The sequence below is a fragment of the Gobio gobio genome (genome assembly GCF_949357685.1).
Source record: "Gobio gobio genome assembly, chromosome: 18".
NCBI lineage: Eukaryota > Metazoa > Chordata > Actinopteri > Cypriniformes > Gobionidae > Gobio > Gobio gobio.
Window position 1 is genome coordinate 11594075 of NC_137111.1, and position 27636 is coordinate 11621710.

At 38.5% G+C, this 27636-nt stretch overlaps 1 protein-coding gene across 2 annotated transcripts; it reads left to right on the forward strand.

The window, feature by feature from the left end:
- The first annotated feature begins 368 nt into the window (after nucleotides 1-368).
- slc29a3 (solute carrier family 29 member 3) lies at nucleotides 369-26499 on the forward strand. Of its 2 annotated transcripts, none has more exons than XM_079841952.1 (7): nucleotides 369-547; nucleotides 3081-3212; nucleotides 6323-6725; nucleotides 14394-14476; nucleotides 16221-16447; nucleotides 21089-21251; nucleotides 25562-26499. In XM_079841952.1, exons 3-7 carry the CDS (start codon nucleotides 6396-6398, stop codon nucleotides 26184-26186), a joined length of 1428 nt encoding a protein of 475 aa, XP_079698078.1. In that variant the 5' UTR covers nucleotides 369-547; nucleotides 3081-3212; nucleotides 6323-6395; the 3' UTR covers nucleotides 26187-26499. The 2 variants fall into 2 exon arrangements, with proteins under 2 accessions (XP_079698078.1, XP_079698079.1); XM_079841953.1 differs by having other exon boundaries at nucleotides 382-506; nucleotides 25562-26446.
- The last annotated feature ends 1137 nt before the right edge of the window (nucleotides 26500-27636 follow it).

Sequence of the window (27636 nt, forward strand, 5' to 3'; positions counted from 1 at the left end):
AGAGTCATCGTTTTACAAGCAAAGCCCATAATGTGCAGTTGTTTGCGCGAAATCTAAAACATTTAAATTTACTGGGTGTTAGTCAGTGTTTTTACACTAACACACTAAGTAAAATATGACACAATAAATAACACAGCACACTTAAATGGTATTTATTACTGTAAAAAATATTTTGTGCTGTGCTAGCAATGTTTGTCATGTGTCAGGTTGTAAGAAAAATTGTTTTTTGCGTGTTTCAAGGAATCCACTATTGTGTATTAAACCCGGCTGCCTGCATTTTTTTCAAATGAAGTTCGTGCACACATAATTCATTATCCCTACTTTTCTCTGTTTTGCTCACATGACTTTTAACTTGTTGTGAAGCTTTTAACTTGAAGTCTTGTTATTCATGTTCATAAAGTGAACTCACTGTACACTACGGGTTGTGTTGTGTACTCTCAGCATTAACTGTCAACACGTCTAACGTTACTGAGAGTGTGCCGTTATTGTCTATATGTGGAGACCAGGTACGAGAAAGATGGATTCATCTAAAATCAAGCTATTGTTGGTGAGAATCTACCTAAAAGTTCATAAGTTCACAGCTCCATCCATTTCAGCAGGTTTGAATTGATTCATCATATGTGAAGGGATATCATAGAGTCACCTGATTGCGATAAACACGGTCAATAATGTGGGTCAGTAAGTAAGTGGTAAGCGAGACTTTTATTTGTTGTAAGTGTAAAACCTCCGAAACAGCTGTTTCGTCTCCCATAACAGCTGTATTACTGTACAGTTTACTTTATATCATTCGTCTGACTCTTGTATCCAATTTCTTAGCTACACTGGTTTTCTGTTTGAAATGTAATTTTGCCACACATTTTAAAAACGCTGAACACTCTGTCTTTATTGTCATATTAAAACACTTCCTTTAATTGTTTCGTATGACATGGGCTGTCTCGAAAACCAGCTGACTACCGAGACAACACAACAGGGTATCACGATAACCAGAAATGTTGCTGCCTAGAAAATTACATTTTAACCCTCTTTATTATCTCATTTGTTGACAGCATTGAGAGTCAGAGGGCAAACAGAGACATTTTGCTGCAAAGAAAATTACCAAAATGTCTACAAAGACCACATTATCCTCCTCTTCACACTAATTTTATATTTTTATACTCTTATTCCAACAGTTGTCTCGTTTGTGTGTTTTTCTTCTAAGAAATTTTAGGAAAAACCTCTGAGATGAAGGTGATTTGTCAGTAAAACATATTTGAGAACTCCTTTAGAACTGAGCAGCTTCCAAGCAATACAATTTTATTTCTTATGTCTATATTGTCAAGTATTCTTTGCAGTACCATGTGAACTCCATAGAACATGTGTATGGTTATCATTTAGTACCATGATATTACCATCAGACACCATCACTGTACCCTTTTGACGTCTTAATTGTCTAACGGCTCTGGAGTGATCATATGTACCACAGCTACTATTAGTGAATGACTATTATGTTTGTTTGTTTTTTCGACAGAGCAGCCCAACAAAAATATGTTCTAAGAATGTTCTGCTAAGGTTCCCATTAAGTTATGAAAACATTATTTCTGAATGTTCTCTGAACGTTCAAAACATCCAGTTTTTGGGAACATCCCATTTGATCGTTTTCCAAACATTATGGGAATGTTACTTTTGAATGTTCTCTGAACGTTCTGAAACAACATTTACGAAGGGCCCTATCATACACCCTGCGCAATGCGATGCCACAAGTGTTTTTTGCTAGTTTCAGCCCGACGCAGTTATCATTTTCACGTCCAGCGCCACGTTGTTTAAATGGCTAATGCACACGGCCATCTGTTCACCCGTGGGTGTGCTGGTCTGAAAACGAGGTGTGTTCAGGAGCATTGTTGGCGCGTTGCTATTTTGAGGAACTCAAAACGACTGCGCCATTGACCAACAAAAACCTGGTGTAAAGTCAAAAGCGCAGTATTTTTTGTGTTATTTAAAGAGCGTGTTACTAATATGCGCCTTTAGGCTGGTGCACAGCGCGTATACACTCTGCTTATTACACACACAGAGGGACGCGCAGCAGCACACACACATTTTAAAATATTAAAAATAAAAGATTCCTCTGGAGAAGCGTTCAGTCTTTCCGCTCGCAAATTCCGCCATTTAAATAGCGAATCCCCCATGGTGCAAGCGCAACTGGCTTTTAAAGCGAATGGGAGATGAGACTCTGATTGGTTTATTACATGTTATGCCTGAAACACACCCATGACTCATTTAGAGACTTGGTACAACCCTTTTGGACCATGCGTGCTGACCATTTTTTCCGTCATTAAACTAGCAAAAGTGGATTCGGACACGCACTAAGTACACCTGCGCCATGTGCTCAGATCATTAAAATAGACCCTAAAAACATAAAGACATTAAAGGAACGTGCAACTAAAGTGTTTAAAACAAAACAACAACCCATGAACGATGTAAAAATAACGAACATTATATTAACGTTACTGGAAGAATGTTTGCTCATAACTTTGAGAGAACCTTGGCAGTCCCTGTTAACTGGGAGGGTGGACATTAAAAAAAAAAAAAAAAAAAAAAAAAAAAAAAAATATATATATATATATATATATATATATATATATATATATATATATATATATATATATATATATATATATATATATATATATATATATATTGTTTAACATAAGTGTTTTAAATTAACACTTATGTTACACAATATTTATAAAAAATATAATAAAATATTGTAAATGAGCACTATTCATTGATAAGGATATTATATTATCAGCTGTATTTTAATAACACAGTGTGTATGTTTGTAGTCTTCTAGGTAAATGTCAGTCTGGTGTCATGTGATTGAGTGGAGTACAGGAGGAGCATGTGAGCCTGTTGTAATTGCTGTGAGCAATGCACGTAAGGCATCACCAGTTACTCCAGCATTCCTTGAGTAACGCATCAGACAGGATTGGGATAGAGACAGATTGTTCTGTGTAACTGGCTCACATGCTCTTTTCTACCGGTGTGAAATTCAGTGTACTTTGAGTAATGTGGTGGAGGTGTTTTCTCATGTCTGTCTCTTGCAGCGCTGTGAGTCCTGACTGAGTGTTTACTTCTTTCTTCATTGTGATCTGAGTGGCCAGCATCTCCAGGATGGAAGACTGATTTTAAAAGCAGACTGACAGCAATCTTACAGCAGCAGAGGGGCTGACGGTCTAGTAAGTTTGGATACATTCTTTCCTTTGTTTTTCATGGGTTCTGTTCTGTTCTGTCTTATTGAAATGGTTGCTATATTTTTTGTTCTTCTTTATTGCTAAAGCGAACAATGACATGAATGATCAGGTGACTTGTGGAGGTGAGGCATGCTATTACTAGTTTTAAACCATGAGTTATTTAAACATTTTTCGATCCGACTTACGGTTTTCGCCTGGTGGATGATAAACCAGCATAAAGATCCCAAAGATCAGAAACTGAGCCATGTCTAGAGATCTAAATAGCCTTTCTCAAGCACTGGCAATGTTTTCACTCATGTATTTGTATGCAAATTTTGTGATATTGCATAAAAACCGCTGAGTGGAAACGCCAAAGTATGCACTCAATTGAAGTGGATATTTTTTTTATGAAGACATGCTCATAAACTACAATAGAAATGCATTAACCAATTAAATTCCTTCAAGCTCAACAAAAAACTTGTATGTGATTGGATAACTGGACTAAGTAATTGTAATTACAAACCATCTCAAATGTTGTTTGTTTTACTCATTCTGAAAATCCTGAGGCAAAAAAAAGCTTTAGTTGCTTCCCATGGTTGCAGCTTTGTTTCTTTAAGCGCAAATGAAAACCACCTAACCACTGCCCAGAACACCCTGGCAACCATACAGAAACAATCCATGAGTGGTTCTCAACAATCCAGTCACATTTCACCCCATAATTACTAAAAAAATTGAATAAAATATTTAACACTTAACACTTGACCCATTAACACTTTCTATTCTATGTCTATTTCATCTATGTTTTCTATTTAAAAAATGCTTTTCCTTCTTATTTTCTTATTTTATTTAGTATTTTTGTCTTGTTTCCAGTCCAAATGTCAAAAAATTCTCAAATCAAGATGCATTTACTAGATAAGTAAAATTGCATACGATATTTGGGCCAGATTTACTAACAGCTTGCACCAGCGCAAACCCTCTTTTGCCGTTAAAAACCTACTGTCAGGATTTACTAAAGACACGCAGTGTAAAATTAGCGCTGAAAAGGTGTGGACAGATTTATTTTTGCAGCTGACCGTATTGCATATGCATTTGTAGGAGTTTCCCTTTCAGATGCAAAATTTATGGGAGGAGAGTATTTAAATGAATCATGCAAGCTGATTTACTAAGGTTTGTGCTCGTAAATTTACTGATGTTTACGCCATTATTTACTGCCCAAAAAAGCATGTCTTAAACCAGACGCTTACAGGTAGATTGCGCTGGTCATTATGGAAATTATCCGGTGTTCTGTCGATTTTTCCTACCTTGTCAGATTTTGCTACCTCCCATTAAAACAGTAAAAATGCAGCAAAAAATGCTACCTATCAGATTGTGCTACCAGCATCACATTCATGTGATTTAAGACTTTATTAATATCCACACCTACCCCTACCCTAAACCTACCCTTAAAGGAATACTCCACTATTTTTGAAAATAGGCTCATTTTCCAACTCCCCTAGAGTTAAACAGTTGAGTTTTACCGTTTTGGAATCCATTCAGCCGATCTCTGGGTCTGGGGGTAGCACTTTTAGCATAGCTTAGCATAGATCATTGAATCTGATTAGACCGATAGCATCGTGCTCAAAAGACTTTCAATATGTTCCTATTTAAAACTTGACTCTTCTTTAGTTACATTGTGTACTAAGACCGATGGAAAATTAAAAGTTGTGATTTTCTAGACCGATGTGGCTAGGAACTATACTCTCATCCATGCGTAATAATCAAGGAACTTTGCTGTCGTCCCATGAGTGCAACAGCGCACTGCTATTACGCAGCGCCTTAAAACAGTCCCCAGCACACTCACTGTGCAAGCAGGTTGTCATGTTGGTTATGTTGATGGACGTTAGCCTATTTTTAGGCGCTGCGTAATAGCATTGCGCCGCTGCACCCATGGGACGACAGCAAAGTTCCTTGATTATTACGCATGGATGAGAGTATAGTTCCTAGCCATATCGGTCTAGAAAATCACAACTTTTCATTTTCCATCGGTCTTAGTACACAATGTAACTACAGAAGAGTCAAGTTTTAAATAGGAAAATATTTCCGATATCTAATCAGATTCAATGATCTATGCTAAGCTATGCTAAAAGTGCTACCCCCAGACCCAGAGATCGGCTGAATGGATTCAAAAACGGTAAAACTCAACTGTTTAACTCTAGGGGAGCTGAAAAATGAGCCTATTTTCAAAAATAGTGGGATGTTCCTTTAAAACATAAAAAAAAATAAAAAAAATAAATATTGATGTAAAATGCTACCTATCAGATTTTGCTACCAGCATCATATTCATGTGATTTGAGGCTTTATTGATATCCATATCTACCCCTGCCCTATACCATAAAACTATGTAAATATATATAAAAATAAAAATAAATAGGCTATTAAATATTGATGTTCGCATGCGCGATAAGCCCTGGTAGGACAATCTGACAGGTAGGATGAAATGTCAGGCCACCGGCTGCGTCTGTGATCTTTCCTTTGAGCGTTGTCAGTAGATCACGCGCAGAACTTTCCACTTCCATCAGCGCTTATTTTTGGAATTGCGCTCTCATGTTAATTTTCCCTTTTTAGTAAATCCGGCCCTTTGTCTTGTTTTTAAAAAAAACAAAAAAACAAGCAAAATTACCTGCCAGTGAGGTAAGGAAAATAATCTTAATTCAAACAGATACAAGATTAATTTCCTTACCCCACTGACAGATAATTTAGCTTGTCATGAACAAAAACTCACAAACAAGACATATCTTATGTAATTTTACTTGTCAAGTAAATGCATCTTGATTCAGGAGTTTTTAGATCTTTGGACTGGAAACCAGACAAAAAGACTTTACATATTGTTGCTCTTTTGTTGGTTCAACTGCTTCTATTTTTCTCCTCATTTGTAAGTAGTTTTTGGACGGAAGCATCTGCTAAATGATTAAATGAAAATGTATAAGCAAAACTGTCCATATAGTTATATTCCTGACAGTTTTCCTTTGACAGGAAGCTTTGCAAGGACAGGCATCAATAATACTTTTTTTTCTCTGAAAATGTAAAAATCTAGTTTTTAATACTTTGTCCTTCTCCTCTTTTTCTTTCTCTTCCAGCATTAGTTGATCCTGGTCACCCTCATATATAGAGTCCTTTGGATTTCCCTCCCTCCATCCCCTCTCTTTGAGAATGGATGATAAGCAGTCTCTTCAGGCCAGCACGAACTCCTCCTATATTCCCACTGCCATCTCCTCCATGTCTGACGAAGAGCGATTAGAGGGTGAGGAGGCGGGGGATGACACTTCCCCGTTACTGTCCCGGCAGCAGCCAGCTGGGCCCCTGGCGGCCCGTCACTGCCCAGAGGACTCCTACAATCTAGTGTACATCATCTTCTTCCTGATGGGCATCGGCTCTCTGCTGCCCTGGAATGTCTTCATCACAGCCAAACAGTACTGGCTGTACAAACTCAGTAACAACTCCAGCCCTGCTGGTCAGGAGGAACCTCACAACGACCTCAGCGTAAGTGTGTTTAAAAAAAAATCATATTATATCTATTAGCACACTGTCAAAATATTCTGTTAAGTTTACGGTAAATTTCTGTTTAATTTACAGTAAAAAATAAGTGGTTGCCAGAAAATCACCATGAAAAATATGGTGACAACATTTAAGTGTGTTTATATCTGTATATTTTACAACTTATAATTGTAAATTAAGCAATATTGTTTTAATTATAAACTATACTTGAACCGATAACCACCACAATAATACAGGTGATAAAACTCATCATAACATATATCATTAAGTCAAGTCAAGTCAACTTTATTTATATAGCGCTTTTTACAATGCCGATTGCTTCAAAGCAGCTTCACAGTGTTAAAACAGCTCAGTTCAATTATCATACAGTGACAATGTGGGCAGATCAGTAATATAGTTGAATATTTAGTGTCCCCCAACTAAGCAAACCAAAAGCCAGAGGCGACGGTGGCAAGGAACCAAAACTCCATCAGGTGACAGAATGGAGAAAAAAACCTTGGGAGAAACCAGACTCAGTCGGGGTGCCAGTTCTTCTCTGGTCAACGAACAAACAGTTTATGATTATGGTCAGAAGTCATATTAGATCGGAAATTTCTGAATATTTGTCCAGTTCCATCTGATTGAAGATCAGAGTCATCACGCAGGAGACAGGCTTGTTTGAGGATGTCGTGTCGATGAGGCCGTCACAGAGGAGAGTCTAGTTGACACGGTCTCTGCAGACACTTCAGGGTGCGTTGGTCGCCTCTAGCGCAGGTCCTCCATCTGATCTGGATATGGTCTGGATCCGGCTAACTACAGTAAAATTCGGGATAAGCAGAGAGACTAACATTAGTGTAGATGCCATTCTTCTTATGATGTAACTAGTACATCAGGAGTCATGGGAAGTGTTCCCGGTTCCGGCTGACCTAGTTAATGCAGCCTAACAATCATTTAATGGAAAAAGTGTTTTATGTGTATGCCATAGTAAAGAGATGTGTTTTTAGTCTAGATTTAAACTGACAGAGTGTGTCTGCTTCCCGAACAATGCTAGGAAGACTGTTCCACAGTTTAGGTGCTAAATAGGAAAAAGATCTCCCGCCTGCAGTTCATTTTGGTATTATTAACTGGCCAGAATTTTGAGATCACAACAGACGTGAAGGACTATAATGCGTTAAGAGCTCACTCAAGTACTGGGGAGCTAAACCATTCAGTGCTTTATAAGTAATTAGCAAGATTTTAAAATGTATGCGATGTTTAATAGGGAGCCAGTGCAGTGTTGACAGAACCGGGCTAATATGGTCACACTTCCTGGTTCTAGTAAGAACTCGAGCTGCTGCGTTTTGGACCAGCTGGAGTTTGTTTATTAAGCGAGCAGGGGCAAACACCCAGTCGAGCATTACAATAATCTAGCCTTGAGGTCATGAACGCATGAACTAACTGTTTAGCATTTTTCATTGAAAGCATGTGCCGTAGTTTAGATATATTTGTAAGATGTAAGAATGCAGTTTTACAGATGCTAGAAACGTGGCTTTCAAATGAAAGATTGGTATCAAAGAGCACACCCAGGTTCCTCACTGACGACGAGGACTTGACAGAGCAGCCATCAAGTGTTAGAGAGTATTCTAGGTTACTACGCGCGGAGGTTTAAATGTTTTTTTTTTTCAGAATTAAGTTGCAGGAAATTACTGGTCATCCAATTTTTATATCAGCTATGCATTCCGTAAATCTTGTGAATTGGTAAATTTCACCAGGGCACGAAGAAATATAGAGCTGAGTATCGTTAGCATAACAATGAAAACGAACGCTATTGCTTCCTAATGATATCTCCCAAGGGTAGCATGTACAGGGTGAAAAGCAACAGTCCTAGCACTGCTCTATTGTATTTATCTAACGCTTGTAATTTTTTTGTTTTCTATGCAAAATGCTAATTAATTCCCCTACAAAATCGCCTCAATCCTATTAGAATGTTTAATTCTTTCCAGATAGAACTATTCAAGTCATCTGGTGTACCTTTTCATATCAAAATATATATTGCAGTCTCGCAGAATTTTATTTTTTTTCCCAATATCGTGTAGCCCTAGGTTATACCAGTTATGCAGTACATTGCAAACCCATGTGCCAGATGTTGCTAAAGCGTGTCAGATGACACACAAGTGTTTGTCACCTACTTGCTACCACACTGAAGAGTTATTTAACGGAATTACAACACGTTTGTGTGCTTTCTGCTCACCACAGCATTCTCAAGGTCTTGTGATATTTGACAGAACTGACGTTCTTTTCATATGCAGAATCACAGGACCTCTTTTGTTTTTTTAGGGCCACTGAAGGTAAAAGAAAGTAATAATGGGTAGAATATGTCCAGTATGTGATTTTTGGTGTTAGCGCTGGTTCTCACAGAAATTTTTTTTCTATTCACTGCGCTATTTTTCCATTGTTTTTCTATGTAAGCATGTGCTAGATGGACATGTTTGACTGCTGTGCTCTCGTTTTTTGCAGCGTCTTGTGCATCACACACTGTCCAAGTTAAAACAAGTTCAACTTAAAAAAAACACTTCTCAAGACCTTGTGTTTTTTCCCCGTTCCACTGCACGTTTATCAAAGCAAAAATGCATTCAAAAAGGCATTCCTTAGTCTATTGTGGTTATTCCTTCTAGACTCCAATTGATCTGATTATGCCCACTGGCTCCATTTTTATGTTTGTTTCAAAATATATTGAATTAGCAGGCTTATGTGCGTCCTGGCATACTGTTTTAGCTTTTATGTTTGTATTTCTCTCTTAGTTGCCAGGGTGTCAAAGGCAGGTCACATGATTTTAAACAGGAAGAAAAATGAATGTTTCAATGAATGAGTACTAGTATTTGGATCATTAATTTTTAAGTTTTGTCAAGCATTCTTAATTAAGTCGCCGTAAACAGAAATCTGGTCATTTTTTCTAAAGAGATTAGATGCATAAGTTGTGAGTTCTTAAGTATGATTTGATGATTTATTTTTCTGTTTGTCACTCTCACTTCTGCTCAAACTCTAGTTTTATCTGACAGGGCAGGAAATTGTGAAAATGAAAGCGTGTCATTTTCTGAGACTTGTGTTTGTGCGTGCCAGTCATCAAGAGCACATGAGCTTTGCATTTCTGAGCATGTGCCATATTTCTCAAGGAGGTGTAAGATGCATCACTAAGGATGACTGACAGATTTATTGCTTGGCTTTAAAGGGGCTATAATAGAATTAAGAAACCCTTGTTATAAGCAACACCGGTGGCTGATAAGTGAACTGCAGCCAGCAACTTATTGATCGTGCACACATAACGTACTAGAGACTGAACATGATTCAAGGCCCCAGTATACTCGCAGCGAAGTTCCTTTTTCTTCTTTGCTGGGAAGTAGAAAGAAGCTGGAAATACCTTTGCAGCAATATACTGTTAAAGAACATCCCAATGCTGTCCACACTAATAAGAGAGACGTTTAGATATGTAACGAATCCACTGGAGGCAAGTAGTTGGACCCAAATGCAGCTTTATTCCAAAATAAACATAAATCAAAACAAGGACTTGGCATTAACCATAACGAAACTCACCGACAGCGGGTTACAACATTCAATACTTGACAAAGACACATGGCAAACATGAGGGCTTAAATACACACACAGACTAATGACAAGAGACACCTGTGAACAGTGATGAGACAATGAACCAATGACAGGACAAGACACAAGATCACATGGGGGCATGGGATTCACATGACAAAACCAGGAAGTGCTGTGGCGTGGGCGGACCTGGACCCTGTGGCGTGGGCGGACCTGGACCCTGTGGCGTGGGAGGACCTGGACCCTCAGGCGTGGGAGGACCTGGACCTTCAGGCGTGGGAGGACCTGGACCCTCAGGCGTGGGAGGACCTGGACCCTCAGGCGTGGGTGGCCATGGCGGCAACGGCAGTTCACCGGGCCATGGCGGTAACGGCAGTTCATCAGGCCATGGCGGTAACGGGAGTTCATCAGGCCACAGAGGCGGGGCCTTCATGGCCTCCATGTACCCCTTGCCCCCCCCCCAAAATTGTCTTGGGCGGGACAGCGGGGCCGTGGGCTGGAGCCTGGACGGGGCCTTGGGCTGGAGCCTGGACGGGGCCTTGGGCTGGAGCCTGGACGGGGCCTTGGGCTGGAGCCTGGACGGGGCCTTGGGCTGGAGCCTGGACGGGGCCTTGGGCTGGAGCCTGGACGGGGCCTTGGGCTGGAGCCTGGACGGGGCCTTGGGCTGGAGCCTGGACGGGGCCGTGGGCTGGAGCCTGGACGGGGCCGTGGGCTGGAGCCTGGACGGGGCCTTGGGCTGGAGCATGGACGGGGCCTTGGGCTGGAGCATGGACTTGGGCTGGAGCATGGACTTGGGCTGGAGCATGGACGTGGGCTGGAGCATGGACGTGGGCTGGAGCATGGACGTGGGCTGGAGCATGGACGTGGGCTGGAGCATGGACGTGGGCTGGGCTCACTGGGGTGGAGAGTACTGTGGGAACGTGGAGCTCCTCATCCACCGTTCCCACAGTAAAAGATGAGCCACTCAACTGAAGTGCATAGTCAATATACTTGGCCAATGACCAGTGGATCTTGCCTCCAGGAAGTCTGGAGCTAATAGGCTTATTCAAACCAAAACGAAAAATGTCTTTAAGCGCCACGTCATTAAAATCAACTAAGTGACAGAGTCCACAAAATTCCTCCACGTAGTTTTCAATGGCTTGATTCTCCTGGCGTAGATGAAGCAAAGCAGCAACTGCTGTGTCCATTTTGTAGGTCAAGTATTCTGTAACGAATCCACTGGAGGCAAGTAGTTGGACCCAAATGCAGCTTTATTCCAAAATAAACATAAATCAAAACAAGGACTTGGCATTAACCATAACGAAACTCACCGACAGCGGGTTACAACATTCAATACTTGACAAAGACACATGGCAAACATGAGGGCTTAAATACACACACAGACTAATGACAAGACAAGTGACACCTGTGAACAGTGATGAGACAATGAACCAATGACAGGACAAGACACAAGATCACATGGGGGCATGGGATTCACATGACAAAACCAGGAAGTGCATGACAAGACTGTGAACATGACAAACTCAAACATAACCATGAACATGATAAACAAAACAGAACCAAGAACAATGAACATGAACCATCACCAAAACACCCTGTGACAAGATAAATACCGGTATGTAAATATGTGCTGCATGCCTTCCTCTCAATAACAAAATAAACACAACAAAAATGACAGCGTTGAGAAAGCAGCAGTAAAGAAAGCATCTGATCATAGTGATGTGGATATGTTTGCACAGGCTCTAAAATGAACCTGCATCATTAAAATTACACTGTTATGATAGTTTGATTATAAAGTATATTTGAGACTGTAGACTATGCATATCTGGCTATGTTAGACTATATTTTGAATAAATCCATTTTCTTTGCACGACACATTGACATTAAAGTAAAGAATAGCTCTTTGTGCATTATCTGAAAATTGAATAAGCATTTGTCTCTTCTGTTACAGGAAAACGGCATTAAAATTTTCTGACAAAAACATCCTGTGCTTGACATAAAAATCAGTCTACAGGTTTTCATAGACAACCTAGGAAGTTGGGAGAGGTCTCATTTTTAGAAAAAGTTTTGTTACAAACTGTTCTTACATTGGCAATACAAATTTGTATCAATGCATGAAAGCGTGTCCTTATTTTGGAACTTTTACTTGGAATTTTTACATTATGACATTACTTTAATGAAAATTAATGGCATTTTCTTAACAAATTACTTATTTTTGAGATTCACCCCTAAATTTTGCAAAGGAGACCTTGAAGGGATAGTTAGCCCCCCGAAGTTTTTTTAATTTAATTTACTCACTCTCCTGAACATGAACTTTAATGACATCTCATTCTTAATCCGTGAGGTTTAATATGGAGTTGGCCCACCCTTTGCAGCTATAACAGCTTCAACTCTTCTGGGAAGGCTTTACACAAGGTTTAGGAGTGTGTTTATGGGAATTTTTGACCATTCTTCTTGAAGCGCATTTGTGAGGTCAGGCACTGATATTGGACGAGAAGGCCTGGCGCGCAGTCTCCACTCTTAATTCATCCCAAAGATGATCTATGGGGTTAAGGTCAGGACTCTGTGCAGGCCAGTCAAGTTCCTCCACACCAAAATCGCTCATCCATGTCTTTATGGACCTTGCTTTGTGCACTGGTGCGCAGTCATGTTGGAACAGGTAGGGGCCATCCCCAAACTATTTCCACAAAGTTGGGAGAATGAAATTGCCCAAAATGTCTTGGTATGCTGAAGCATTAAGAGTTCCTTTCACTGGAACTAAGGGGCCAGGCCCAACCCATGAAAAACAAACCCACACCATAATCCCCCCTCCACCAAACTTTACACTTGGCACAATGCAGTGAGGCAAGTATTGGTCTCCTGTCAACCACCAAACCCAGACTTGTCCATCGGATTGCCAGACAGAGAAGCGTGATTCGTCACTCCAGAGAACACGTCTCCTCTGCTCTAGAGTCCAGTGGCGGCGTGCTTTACACCACTGCATCTGACGCTTTGCATTGCACTTGGTGATGTAAGGCTTGGATGCAGCTCTCTACACACTGTTCTTGAGCTAATCTGAAGGCCACACGAAGTTTGGAGGTCTGTAGCTATTGACTCTGCAGAAAGTTGGTGACTTCTGTGCACTGTGCGCCTCAGCATGCACTGACCCTGCTCTGTGATTTTATGTGGCCTACCCCTTTGTGGCTGAGTTGCTCTTGTTTTCAATTGTTTTTACTTGTTATAATACCACTAACAGTTAACCGTGGAATATTTAGTAGTGAGAAAATTTCACAAGTGGACTTATTGCACAGGTGGCAACCAATCACGATACTACGCTTGAATTCACTGAGCTCCTGAGAGCGACCCATTCTTTCACAAATGTTTGTCGAAGCAGTTTAAATGCCTAGGTGCTTGATTTTATACACCTGTGGCCAGGGAAGTGATTGGAACACCTGAATGATCAATGATTTGGAGGGTCCCAATACATTTGGCAATATAGTGTATATTTTGTAAATTATGACAGCATTTTCATATTTAGGTGACCTGTCTCTTAGGGCTTTGCCATTTTGACCATTGATTTTTACTCGCTGTATTTTTCTTTCTGTAATTTGTAATTTTTGTTGCTGACATCTACAGACCTGGGTGACCAATGTCAATAAATAATATAATACAATTAATGATTGTGAATGAAACAGATAAAATGGCTGAAATGAACCCTTATTGTACACAGGATTTCTCAAAAATATTTGGAAACAGAAAATGTGGATGATCTATTTACAAATCTGACACTGGACATATAAACACAGAATTGCTATTATCAGATAATGATCTCATGTCAAATAATGTCAAATAGCAGGCAATTAATTAGCCATGGCAGCCTATTGGTCTGCCACAATTTAATGACCTTAAGCTAACTGTGTAATTGACTTGGTCATCCCAAGTAACCAATGCTCTATGTAGCTGTGTTAGTTTCCTCTTTTATCATATTTCATGCCTATTTATTTATTGGGTAATAATAGCCATCAAATAAGTCCCTTGCATACACCACTGATTATGATACAGGTATTGATTGAGTAACGTGCTTGACTGATGTTTTTTTTTTTGTCTGGTGTCCAGGATTACTTTGAGAGTTACATCTCCATTGCTTCCACAATTCCATCAGTGCTGTGTCTCATCCTCAGCTACCTCCTAGTCAACAGGTAAAACAAACACATCTGCACACTTTATGTATTATCCACCCAGAGCGTGTGATTTAAGATTTCAAATGTCTTTAAATCACGGAAGGGACTTTGAGATTTGCATTTCAGATTCTACAGTGGTTGAAAAGTAGCATTTGTTTATAAATATTTTCTAACAGGCGCAAAGGTTTGCAACTTCTTGTGCAGCATAAGCAAAGCATCTGGTTCAGCCTAAATTGAATCAGTTAACACACACAGCGTCCTGTTCAAGTGTACTGTGGTGTCTTTGTAACTGTTGCCAATTCCTGTACTCTCCGATAATAAAGATTCGCTGTGTCTGTTTTCCGACATTACATGTTCATCTCCAGGATTAATCTTTTTTTTGTGTTGAACATTGGGCTCTAATTTTAAAAAGCTAAGACAAGTTGAGATCTTTGTGGCCAGCAAGTATGGGACAAATATCCTGTCTAACTGAATTGGGATTAGTGATAGGATCATACAAACTGGATGATCAAAAAAAAAAAGATAATAATGTTGACCCTCTGCATTGATGTAGACCTGTAAACAAGGGCTAACTTGGCTTTAGAACATTCCCTGACTTTCTACCAACTACTGAAGGAGCTTAAGCAGCATATCAACAAACCAACACTGCAAAAAAAATGCTATTAGGAAAAAAAAGAGAACCGATTTTGGAAATGTCCTAATTGGTGCACCAGTATTGGTGAGGTTTAACTAGCATTAATAACCAATATTAAAGGGTTAGTTAACCCAAAACTCAAAATTCTGTCATTAATTCCTCACCCTCATGTCGTTCCAAAACCGTAAGACCTTCGTTCCTCTTCAGAACACAAATTAAGATATTTTTGAAGAAATCTGAGAGTTCTTTGACCCCTCCATAGACAGCAATTTAATTACCACTTTCAAGGTCCAGAAAGGTAGTAAAGTCCTTGTTAAAATAGTTCATGTGACTCCAGTGGTCAACCTTAATTTAATGAAGCGACAAGAATAGTTTTTTGCGCAAAAACAAACAAAAATAACAACTTCCTGAGGGTTCAGGATTTACCCCTTAAGAAAAGTATTAACCATTTTTATATTTTGCTCATAAACTACTGAAATAATTGTCTGGCTATCACCAGACCAAGCTCGATTTAAGATTGAACATTGGTCTGGGGAGTCTGCTCTGTATTTTCTACTGCACAAGAGGCGTGATAAACAGACATAGTTCAAATGACTTTGTACGCAATTGGATAGTCCTTCAACCAATCACACCACAAGAGGCGTGATAAACGAACATAATTCAAATGACTCTGTATGCAATTGGATAGTCCTTCAACCAATCAGACCACAAGAGGCGTGATCAATGGGCAACAACCCATCGCTTCTCTATCCGTCATCGTGTTAAACCCGCCAATAGCGTGCCAGGTGGATGAGCCAGTCTGTGATTGGTTCCCGCAAAAGTGTAACAGAAGCAGTAGAAGTGAATACAGGTTTCCAGACTGAGTTGCAGGGCGAAATCAAATCGCCGGCAGATCAGGCTGCGTTTACCCAGTCTACTGAAATAAACTACTGAAAACAAACAACATACATAATCAAAACTCACAAAGTTAACTAATAATTTTATTATAATAATAAATAATACTTTTTTTGTCATTCCTTGCTGTCTCTAAATCATTTTCCAAATTATAAAATTGTTTATTATGAAATGCTTTTAATATGCTGATTAAAAATACTAAATGCAATATGTGTGTATGTGTGTTTCTTTCAGGTTCTCCTCTCAGGTCCGGATACTGTTCTCTCTCCTGGTGATCTTGGTTGTGTTTGTGGTGACCACAGTGCTGGTGAAAGTGGACATGTCTGGCTGTAGGATGCAGTTTTTTGGGGGTACACTGGCCAGTGTGGCACTGGTCAGTGGGGCGTCCAACATCTTCTCTGGCAGTGTGTTCGGTATCAGTGGCCATTTTCCCATGAGGATATCTCAAGCTATTATATCAGGTACCGCTGAACTTCCTGACTGTTCATCCTCCTGAGTTCACAATGAAAAATCTCCCAAATGCCACCAGCACAACATTGTACATTGTAAGCTTGTCAATCGTTTAAGTTGTGTGTCCACCAAAGTGTTTTTCCATAAGGTTAACATATTTTTTCAATTGTTTTCAATGGGAGCGCCATGTATTTGAAGGGTTAGTTCACCCAAAAATGAAAATTGTGTCTTCATTTACTCACCCTCATGTCGTTCCAAACCTGTAAGACTTTTGTTTATCTCCGGAACACAAATGAAGGTATTTTTTATAAAATCTGAGAAATTTCTGTCCCTCCATTGACAGGTCGCAAAACTAATCCATATGAATTGAGCGGTTCAGTCCAAATTTTCTGAAGAGAATTGATTGCTTTATATGATGAACAGATTTAACTTTTTGAAGTAGTAGTTGCATAGCTGTCAATGGAGGGATAGAAATTGCTGAGATTTTATTAAAAATATCTTAATTTGTGTTCTGAAGAGGTTTGGAACGACACGAGGGTGAGTAAATGATGACAGAATTTTCATTTTTGACTCAACTATCCCTTTAAACAGTCAGTGTTGCATGCATAGCTTTTTTTCTGGAAGCTGAGGCAAAAAAGTTAAACTTTGGATAAAACACAGCACTCAATACTGTCACTTTTTACCCAGCCATCCAATCACAGTGGACCAGGGGTGGGACAAAGACCACACCGACCAACTGTCACATCCTGCTTGTACAACGACAAGAGACCACAATTAGAAGTACAACTACAGAACAAGATAATTTAAAACAAGGGCCATCACTTTACATTGTCCTAACATTTTTAGGCCCCACTTTATATTAGGTGGCCTTAACTACTATGTACTTACATCAAAAAATAAGTACAATGTACTTACTGTGTTCAAATTGTATTGTAAAACACCTTTGCTGATATTGAGATGGTATACGGGTAGGGTTAGGGACAGGTGTGGTGGTATGAGTAAGTTTAAGGGTAGGGTTAGGTGTAAGGGAAGTGTCAACTGTGTAATTACAAATGTAACGCTTCCGCAGATAGGTGTTTTCAGCTAGATAAAAATGCTTTGGTGGACACACAGCTTTATTGTTGACGCGCTTGCCATTGTACTGTTTTCTGAAATGATAGGGGGAAGGAAAAAAATCCTCTAAAGAAACTGAAAGTAGCTGGGAGAAGTAGTAGTTTGGCGGAACAACGTCAGAACATATCATCAAACTTCAATCTAGTTTTTGGGTTTATGTCAAAAATGTATAAGGTTAGAATTGTTGCATATTTCCAGATAATAAATAATAAGTGTAAATCCATAAATAAATGTAAAGAGATTCACAAATAATTAGATTTTTTTTGCAATTTTTTTTTTTTTACAAATAAATAAAATAAGATTTGCAAATAAAAAAAAAGTATCCACAAATATGTTTTTAAGTCACAAACACAACTTTCCCTGCCATTCTTTTGAGGATCGCGTCCTGTACATTTGTGGATGGCTTCATCTTCATTTGTGGATTTTGAAACATTCTAGAGTCAAGATGCACACAAATCCACAAATAGGTAGACTCCACCCACCGTCTACTTAAAGGGATAGCTTACCCAAATATGAAAATGATCCCATAATTTACTCACCCTCAAGCCATCCTAGGTGTATGTGACATTCTTCTTTTAGACGAATACAATCAGAGTTACATTTAAAGGGGTGGTAAAACACATTCTTTCGAAGGCTTGATTGTGTTTGTGGGGTGCACTGTAATATGTGTTCATGCTTCGTTTTTAAAAATTGCATTATTTTACATATATTTTACCTTTATTCTACACTGCTCTGTCCCTCCTTGTAAAAACAGTCTGATGGTTTCCGGATTCTATGAAGCCAGTCCCTCAAAAATACGCAATGGGCTCAGATTGTTTAGCTGGCCCAGTGTGTTGTGATTCACTAACCGCCTAGTGCACGTTTGTCGGAAACGTCACGACCCTTACCTTTACCGGTAGACTGTGCTTTGGTAGTATTAGAAACAATGGCGTAATAAAACCATACCAATCTGAGCCCGAATCAGACCCAGACAATTTTAGTGAAGATGATCGAGCAGAACCAGTTCTCAAGAGTAAAGACTGCGGATCTATTGTGATCGCTACTGAATGGCACTGTTACTTTCGTATTTTTAGAACGATTATAGCCAAATATCTGTCGCAAGAACTATTAACCCAAAACGAACACTAAACATTGGCTTTACTATAGTAGCCAAATCAAACACAGAACCATGTTTAGCATGCCCGTTGATAAACATTACATAAAAGCTCTAATCAAAGAATAATTTAAACTAATGCCAAGTTTGCTGTTGAGATTTAAAAAAAAGTTTGTAACGTTAGGTGTTTGTCGGATAACCTTAAGTATGAATGAGCATTTAACAAACTGGTTTGCAGAGCCAAACAGCGTTGTCATCTGTGTACTTCCTTGCTACATTTAACAATACGAACTATTACAGGAAAACACATCGACAAAAAACAAATCATACCTACAGGTTGTGGCCCGTAAACAGCTTCTGTTTTTAAATCCATCTTTCAGGACAAGCCATTGTGCGAATTCTTCATTGAACTCGCGCAGATTGTGGAAGCTTTCCTCTGTGAAATGTGCAGCAGGAGCCGCGCGCCCCCGTTGTGCATTCACACACTGGCAGTGTTTGTCTCGCGCAGCTGAACTGCGGCTTGTGTATTGTAAATACAGACGAATATTGTCCATTGTCACATTTTCCAGTCTTCTCCTCCGACCCCTGTCTGTCTCGTGCTTTGATTTATGATGGGCAGCATATATCTGCTGCAAATGCGACCTGTTCCCCTCTGTCTCATACACACATGCATATATTGTATGTAGTTGTATGTTAAACGCACTGCAACGCACCCCCGTCCCTAGGAAGGCTGAACAAAGTGGACCTGCAATCCGGATGAAAATAACAGCTTTCGTCTGCATTGCGGCAACAACACTCCAGCCTACTAACTATATCACAACAACTCTTCCCCACGGCGATACAAAATGGCCTGCCCCCCCCTTAGTTAATATTCTCAGAAGAGGGGTTTATGTAAATATTGGGGCTGGTGATGTCAGCAACCCTGGAGGAATGTCTAGTAGTCCCTACTGGCTGTTTGCTGTAGTCCTTAGAAATTGATTTCTTTAAAAGCAGATATCTCCCTTTGCTTTAAACTTTGAACGTTGTAACTTTGCAGATGTTGTTTATGCTCAAACAGCAACATTACACACTAGCTAAAGTTAGAAAAGTGAAATCGTGGTTTACCACCCCTTTAAAAAATGTCCTGGCTAATCCTTTATAATGGCAGTGAATGGCAGCCCAAAATTTGAAGCCCAAAAAAGTGCATCCATCCATTATAAAAGTAATCCACACGGCTCCGGAGGGTTAATAAAGGCCTTCTGAAGCGAAACGATGGATTAGTGTAATAAATATATACATATTTAAAACTTTATAAAGTAAAATAACTAGCTTCCATCAGACCCCCTTCTGTATTCAACTTACGAAGAAAGTGTAACGCCTCTCGCAGTTCAAAGCACTTACTTTTTCTTCGTAAGTTGAATACAGAAGGCGGTCTTAAAGAAGAATATCATGTACACCTAGGATGGCTTGAGGGTGAGTAAATAATGGGGTAATTTAAATTTTTGGGTGAACTATCCCTTTAAGCCAAACAGATAACAGCCAATTGCACTGACCAATTGTAGCACGCTCTTGCTTCAACCGATGTTTTGCCTTACAATCAGGGCCGGAACAGAGTCAGTTTAACTCGCTGTAAAGAATGGTGCAGGAACAACATATTTTTGTAGGCCAAAACCTGAAAGCGAGTTAGCATTTTAGCACTTCCAGTTCCATTGTCCTGAAGTCAATTGGTTTTTTGAATAGCTTTTTGGTTAAATGCTTAAATAAGGTCTGTGGTGAACACAAGCTCAAGATACTTTCACGTTTTATTCTACGATATAAAATACATCAGTAATACCCTCTTGTGATTTTATTTAATTTATTTTTTAGCTTTTGCTTGTCTTGTAAAAGGCAGTTGCTAACAAGTGTTTAAATGGAACTACAGAAGTTGTCAGGGACATTAAACGGAGTCCGCTTTTATGGACTCGTGTTTATAATCGTGCTCTTGCAAACTATTATAACTCGAACTGTAAGCATGCCAGACAACGTTGTGTTTATGTGTTTGTGGATATTTTATTTATTTATGAATTTAACTGCTGTATTATAATTGTGGATCTCATTCAAATTGTTTGTCAAATTGTGAGTTTTGGCTATTTATCTACAATTCTGACCCCCATAAAAACTGTCTTTGGAAAGATTTAAAGTCACTATGAAATCAAAATGAACAATTCTTGTTTTTATGTAATATTGCAGTATTTATACATGATTTATCCGTGCACACCATTATTTTTTTTAAATCATGTTCCCTCATAATCTTGAACTAAAATATTCCCACAACGTGCACTGTTCTCTCAAGCTACAAAAAAAGCGATGCACACTGACGTGTGCAAAATGTGGTCTAGCAAAGTCAACGTGCACGTCTGCCAGCACCGAGATTCCGTAATTTTTTTGTTACATGCAACAGGCTTATGCTTACATCTTTTGACTTCAGGTCAGGCCATGGGGGGCACTTTGAGTGCATTGGCGTCAATAATAGATCTGGCTGCCTCAAGTGACGTGACCGACAGTGCGCTGGTGTACTTCATCACAGCTGACGTCTTCACTGTTATCTGTATCATCATGTACCTGCTGTTGCCCATATTGCCTTACTCGAGGTGAGCGAGTCTCCTTAACATGTAGCACAAATCCATTTCAGGTATAATATAAACAGACCAGCTGACACATTTCTATCGTTGCACTGTATACCTGTATACTGTCATACCAGCCAGCCATTTCACTACACTAAACATTTGACCCCACAAATACAAAAGGAACGGAACGTTTTCTTTCATTTGTCTCGTGAGTATCTCCCGTAAAACCTCACCACATTCACAGTGTTCTTTGTTGAGAGACACTATCGAAAGGGAGCAGAAAGAGGAACTGTGCTGCTGGTAGTGAATCCATGAGTTTCATCAGCGGTCTGTGGTCAAACCACAGTTTCGTGACACAGTTGTGATGTGGAGATCAGCAGTTGCTGATGTGTCAATGTACTATTATTATACACTTTTTAAAAAAAAACTACATATACCAAACTCAGCCTCATGTCTGCTGATTATCAAATCTGTTGGTCAGTCATACATAAAAAGAGAAGTTTAACAGAATCTCTCTTCCATACAATGTCACTGAAAGGAGACAGACTCTGTCAAGACCAAAAATGTAATAAAAGAACCATGAAAGTATTATTCAAGTTCATATGTCAAGTCCTGTCCTGTGTATTATACATGAAACCATATGATGGAACCGCTTGAAGAACAGCTCTCAAATCTCATTCAGATTCAGTTATTCACTTTCATTGTATGGAAAAGCATCTTGGAGATTCTGCTAAATATCTCCTTTGTTTTAAAGAAGAAAGAAAGCTATGAAGATTTAGAACAATATAAGAGTAAATTATGATAGAATTATTGGATTACAACTATTGGTGTAAATGCAGTACTCGGAGTTACCATTAAGTGGCACTAGAAACTGCATTTACATGATGTGTGATCACATACTGTATATGGATCACTTAATTATTACTTAAATCACAATAAATTATTTAAATAATGATGCAAGGGAATCAATCACTTCTGTTTTGTGTTTTTGTCTTAATCATTGCTTGTAAATCCTTACTATCAGCATTATTTTCATGCCGCAGCAGGGTCATTCCATGTCAAATCATCCAAATTTTGGAAACTTCTCTGGCTCAAATTTATTTTATTTATATAGACAAACATAAATATTGCCACAAAAAAAAATTAGAATTAAAAAGCCAAAGTATTAAATGTCATGAATGTATATTTACTGTGTAATCACAGTAAGACACAGTTTAATCACAGTTTAGAGAAAGATGGCATCATTATTTTATTTTTACACAGAGATTGGTAGGTCTATTAGTTAAAGGGATAGTTCACCCAAAAATGAAAATTAGCCCATAATTTACTCACCCTCAAGTCATCCTAGGTGTATATGACATTCTTCTTTCAGACGAATAAAATCTGAGTTATATTACAAAAGTCCAGGCTAATCCAAGCATTAGAATTGGATTTATAGTTTTTGAAGTCCAAAAAAAGTGCATCTGTCCGTCAAATAACTGCTCCACGCGGCTCCGGGGTGTTAAAAAAGGCCTTCTGAAGCGAATCGACGCATTTGTGTAAGAAAAATATCCATATTTAAAACTTAATAAAGTCAACTTTCGGCCGGCTCACTGTTAGTACCAGTTTTTACCCAGTTATTGCTATAATACGTACATAATATGTGCATAGGGAACAGGACTGTAAAATAACAGTACAAAATAAAGTGCCGACATTATGTTACAAAAAATGTATATTTCATATAAATGTTATTTTGAACTATGAAATATATTCATCAAAGAATCCTGAAAAATGTATCATGGTTTCCACAAAAATAAATAAGCAGAACAACTGTTTTTAACAGTGATAACAATAAGAACAGTGTCTTGAGCAGCAAAATAAGCATATTAAAATGATTTCTGAAGGATCGTGTGACCATGAAGACTGGAGTAATGATGCTGAAAATTCAGCTTATATCACAGGAATAAATATATTCAAATAGAAAACCAGTTATATTAGACAATATTGCAATTTTGATCAAACAAATGCAGTCTTCGTGAGCAGAAGAGACTTCTGCAAAAACATTTAAAACATTCTGACTTCAAAAGCATTTAACAAATCTGACCCCAAACAGTAACGGATAGACAAAAATAAACACATTATTGGGATAATTTGGAAAATATAAAGCAATAACAAACAGGAGCACACACATCACTGGCATAATGCTCAAAATGGGGGCTGGAGAGTCTATTATAACATTTTTATATTCTAGAAATAAGGCTAAAAACAATTTTCCACACCTCTGTAAAACGAGCCTTGACAGGGTTAATTGGTGTGCATAACATTCTTTTTTCCTTCTCACATGTTTGCATACCTATAGGATGGGCTGTTGATTTAATTTGATACCACTGTGATGCAAAGCCACTGTACTGTCGTTGTAGTGGCTCCCCTGAAGGATGTGAACATCTACTTTTGTTTAGTTCATTTACCCTTTCTCTTTGTCTGCCGGGACCCTGCTGTGAGGGTACAATCGAGTGTTTCTCACTCACAAATGGAATAACCACAAAGTAGTAAATTTTTCTTGCATTAGAGCACACATAAAAACATTTTTTGCATATAGAGTTTTAAACATATTTTTAAATGGTTTTATTATTTTTGAAGCTTGAATTTTCTTGGGGTATACACCATTTGACAACATAAATTAATAACATTTCAATGACATAAAAGGTCACATATCCTTATCGGATATTATATCAGTATTTTTTTAATCAGTATAACACATAGTGACCTTCACGCACAACCATGCGGGTCTACTGGGGTTTTCTGCTTAATAAAATTTACTGTTGTATGGTTTTCTAGTCACAATACAAAAAGGCTTCAGACGTGTGGGTACACTAAACAGACTTTTCAAATGACAAAAAGTTTGTATTATTCATATAGATGTTAAGTTTCAGCATGGATGAGTAGAGGTGAGGATCTTAATGCAGCAGTCTTTATTTTAAATAACCAAAACATGGTGATGATGATGATAACAAGAATGATCCAAAAAGGGAAACATAAAGAAACAGTCTGACAACAAACTGAAGAAATATATAAACAATATAGGCTACCGTAATGAAGAAAACTAGACATAGGTGAGGAACATTCATTTGTTAAGGGTTGAGCAATGAAGCCAATTACAAATATGTCTGATGATTTCTTGAATGCAATGGCCAATCAGACGCCGGAGTTTTTGTTTAGCGCTGATTTCTGCACGCTCCCGTCTCGCAAACCCTCTTATTTTAACATACGAAGTGTAGACACAATGTAAATAAGGAGATTCAATGCGCAGTGTAGACAGGGACATATTGATTATAACAGAACTTTGTGAGATCGTAATGAACTGAGTCTGAGATTAGCGACAGCTTTTTAGTGATTTTAAATGGAGCACTTTTGCATGTTTATGCCAATAAACATCCTTTTAGTACTTTAGATTACAAAATGTTTACGTTAACAAAGTTGACTTGAACGAAAAAATACATTATAGCGCGTCATGTCAGCGAAGTTACATGTGTACACTGCTTTTCTTATGTTGTATTCTTGTTCTCCGGTGGAGGTTATTATTGTTTCCAGTTCTTACATCAAGATGCATTTACTAGATAAGTAAAGTGACATAATTTTTCGTTTTCTGGAAAATACAATCAAAATGAAGTGAGTTTTTGCTTAAAACAAGCAAAATGATCTGCCAATGGGGTAAGAAAAATAATCTTGTTTCTAATTGAAATCTTGTTTCTGTCCCAAACATAAACAAGATTATTTTTCTTACACCATTGGCAGATCATTTTGCTTGTTTTAAGCAAAAACTCCACTTTGATCTTATTTTCCAGAAAACAAGAAACATATCTTGTCATTTTACTTATCTAGTAAATGCATCCTTATTTAAGAATGTTTTTTTTTTTTAGATATTTGGACTGGAAACAAGACAAAAAATAGTAAGAAAAAAAGTACGAAAATAATTTTTTGCAGTGTAATAGTTTTTCTATTAGCATTCGCCACTTAAACTATGCTTTGGTAAAAACACAAGTTAAGGGGTTGTTGGCCTCTGGGGGCGCTATCTAAAAACATTCCTAGGGCACCAACAGAGCCTGGGCCTGGCCTGGTGACAATAGAGATATGTATAGTATTTCATAGAAATGATGATAAAAGATCTGACAATTTTAATGAATAATAATAAATAATAAACAAGGAAACCATTTATTTCAGTCCCGACATTTACACCACATAAACATTTGTGACTTTCACCCGCACAACACAATTTTAATGCAGAAATGGAAAACCTCTCAGTCATCTGTATTATTTTCATTGACCATAATACCAGGTGTCAATCTCTCTTTCAGATATTACATGGAACTGGCTGCTGCACCCTTTAGTGAGTCTACCAGCCACGACAGCAGCTCAGACTCGTCAGCTGCGTCCGTGCCGCCCCTCAAACCCATCCTGAAGAAGACCTGGCTGCTGGGCGCCTGCGTCTTCTACGTTTTTTTCATCTCCATCATGGTTTTCCCCGCAGTCTCCTCGGGAATCCAGTCAATGAATAAAGACTCTGGAAACCCTTTGACTACCACATACTTTGTCCCTCTGACTAGTTTTTTACTGTACAATGTTGCAGACTTCTGTGGCCGCCAGGTCACCGCCTGGTTGCAAGTGCCGGGCCCGACCAGCCGCGTGCTGCCATTGCTCGTCATCTCCAGAACCGTTTTAGTTCCTCTGTTCATGTTCTGCAACTATCAGCCGCGGTATCACCTGCACAATGTATTCTTTGCACATGACCTCTTCCCTGTGGTCTTCATCTGTCTGCTGGGGATTTCTAACGGGTATCTGGGCACACTGCCCATGATCTACGGGCCCAAAGTTGTGCCGCGGGAGCTGGCTGAACCTGCAGGTGTCGTCATGTCCTTCTTCCTCACACTTGGGCTAGCTGTGGGTTCAGCCGTCTCTGTGGCGCTCGTTCACGGTATCTGAGTGCCAACAACTGGCTGCCCTTCAGACTTTCAAAGTGTTGCCACAAGACTGATCATTTACACTACAGCACTCAAGAAATCTTTTGCCTTTTTTTCCTTTATATTTTTTGTTACAGTCTTTTATGCATTTTAATGGTCTCAATGACATGAATATATATTTTTTATCTTTTACTTTTTTTTATTTTTTATTGTCATCTCTTAATAGATAATATGTGGTCATGTTTGGGGCCAATTTAGACCTTTTTAATAAAATATTTGTATAAAAAGAAGCATTGTATATCATTTTCCTGCCATAATACACAGACATAAACTAGAAGTTTTTTTTTCATTTTTCATTTTTCATTTCAGAGGAACAATGGTCATGGAAATTAAATACTCAAGCTATATGTATTTTCCATTTTGTCAGCAACTAGTACAAGAACTAGTACAAGAACAAGGGGAGCTATTCTTAAAATATTACCCTACATTTATGTTTCAAGAAAAGTCCAGGCGAATTTGTTTTATATAATCAGTCAATTTTCTCCATATTGAACAGAAAACGTCTATCTGGGTGTTTAAGGAAAAGGAAAGCTTTTCCATCACACATATACTGTGTAATATGTCAATCCAATCATCAACTGCAGGTGGCTCTGGTTTTAGCCATTTCTTTGTAATTACTTTTTGAATGGCTGCCATCAGTTTCTCATCTTCGTTATTCCACCCATCAATATATATATATATATATATTAGCCAGATAAACTAGAAGGGTTTTAGTCATGTTTAAAGTGTTCTTTATGAGAAAGTTAATGCAAATAATATCTAACATATTATAATATCAGCTATTACAACAGTCTCTCAACCTTTTGTCCTGAAGCGTATGCTTGAATTAATTTTTTTCTTGGAAAGTATAAATTGTTGACATTAATTTAAAGGGATAGTTCACCCTCAAGCCATCCTAGGTGTATGTGACCTTATTTCAGAGGAATACAATCTGAGTTATATAAAAAATTGTCCTGGCTAATTCAAGCTTTATAATGGCAGTGAATGGCCGCCCAAAATTTGAAGCCCCCCAAAAAGTGCATCAATCCATTCAGTAATCTACACGGCTCTGGGGGTTAATAAAGGCCTTCTGAAGTGAATCGATGCATTTGTGTAAGAAAAATATCCATATTTAACACATTGTAAAGTAAAATGTCTAGCTTCCGGCGGACCACCTTCCGTCTTCAACTTACGCAGAAAGTGTAAAGTGATAGCCTAACTTTTGATGTTTTAGTAAATGTTTAAATTAACATTTAATACGATTAGTAAATGCTATAGAAGTTTTGTTAGTTAACAAATTATCTCTTGTAAAGTTTTACCAATACATTTGTTAAAATTAAGAAAGATTGGGGAAGGATTGTTGTTTTTCAGTTATAAGAAGCAATGACATTTTTTCAGTTCCTTGTGATTTAAGGGATTTTCAAATATTGCGA

Bases quoted from the DNA above. Each gene is read 5' to 3' on its own strand.
- slc29a3 (XM_079841952.1), top strand. From the start codon at position 6,396: ATGGATGATAAGCAGTCTCTTCAGGCCAGCACGAACTCCTCCTATATT. The intron at 14,477-16,220 runs GTAAAACAAACA...TGTTTCTTTCAG, and splicing joins AGCTACCTCCTAGTCAACAG to GTTCTCCTCTCAGGTCCGGA. The intron at 16,448-21,088 runs GTACCGCTGAAC...TTTTGACTTCAG, and splicing joins ATCTCAAGCTATTATATCAG to GTCAGGCCATGGGGGGCACT.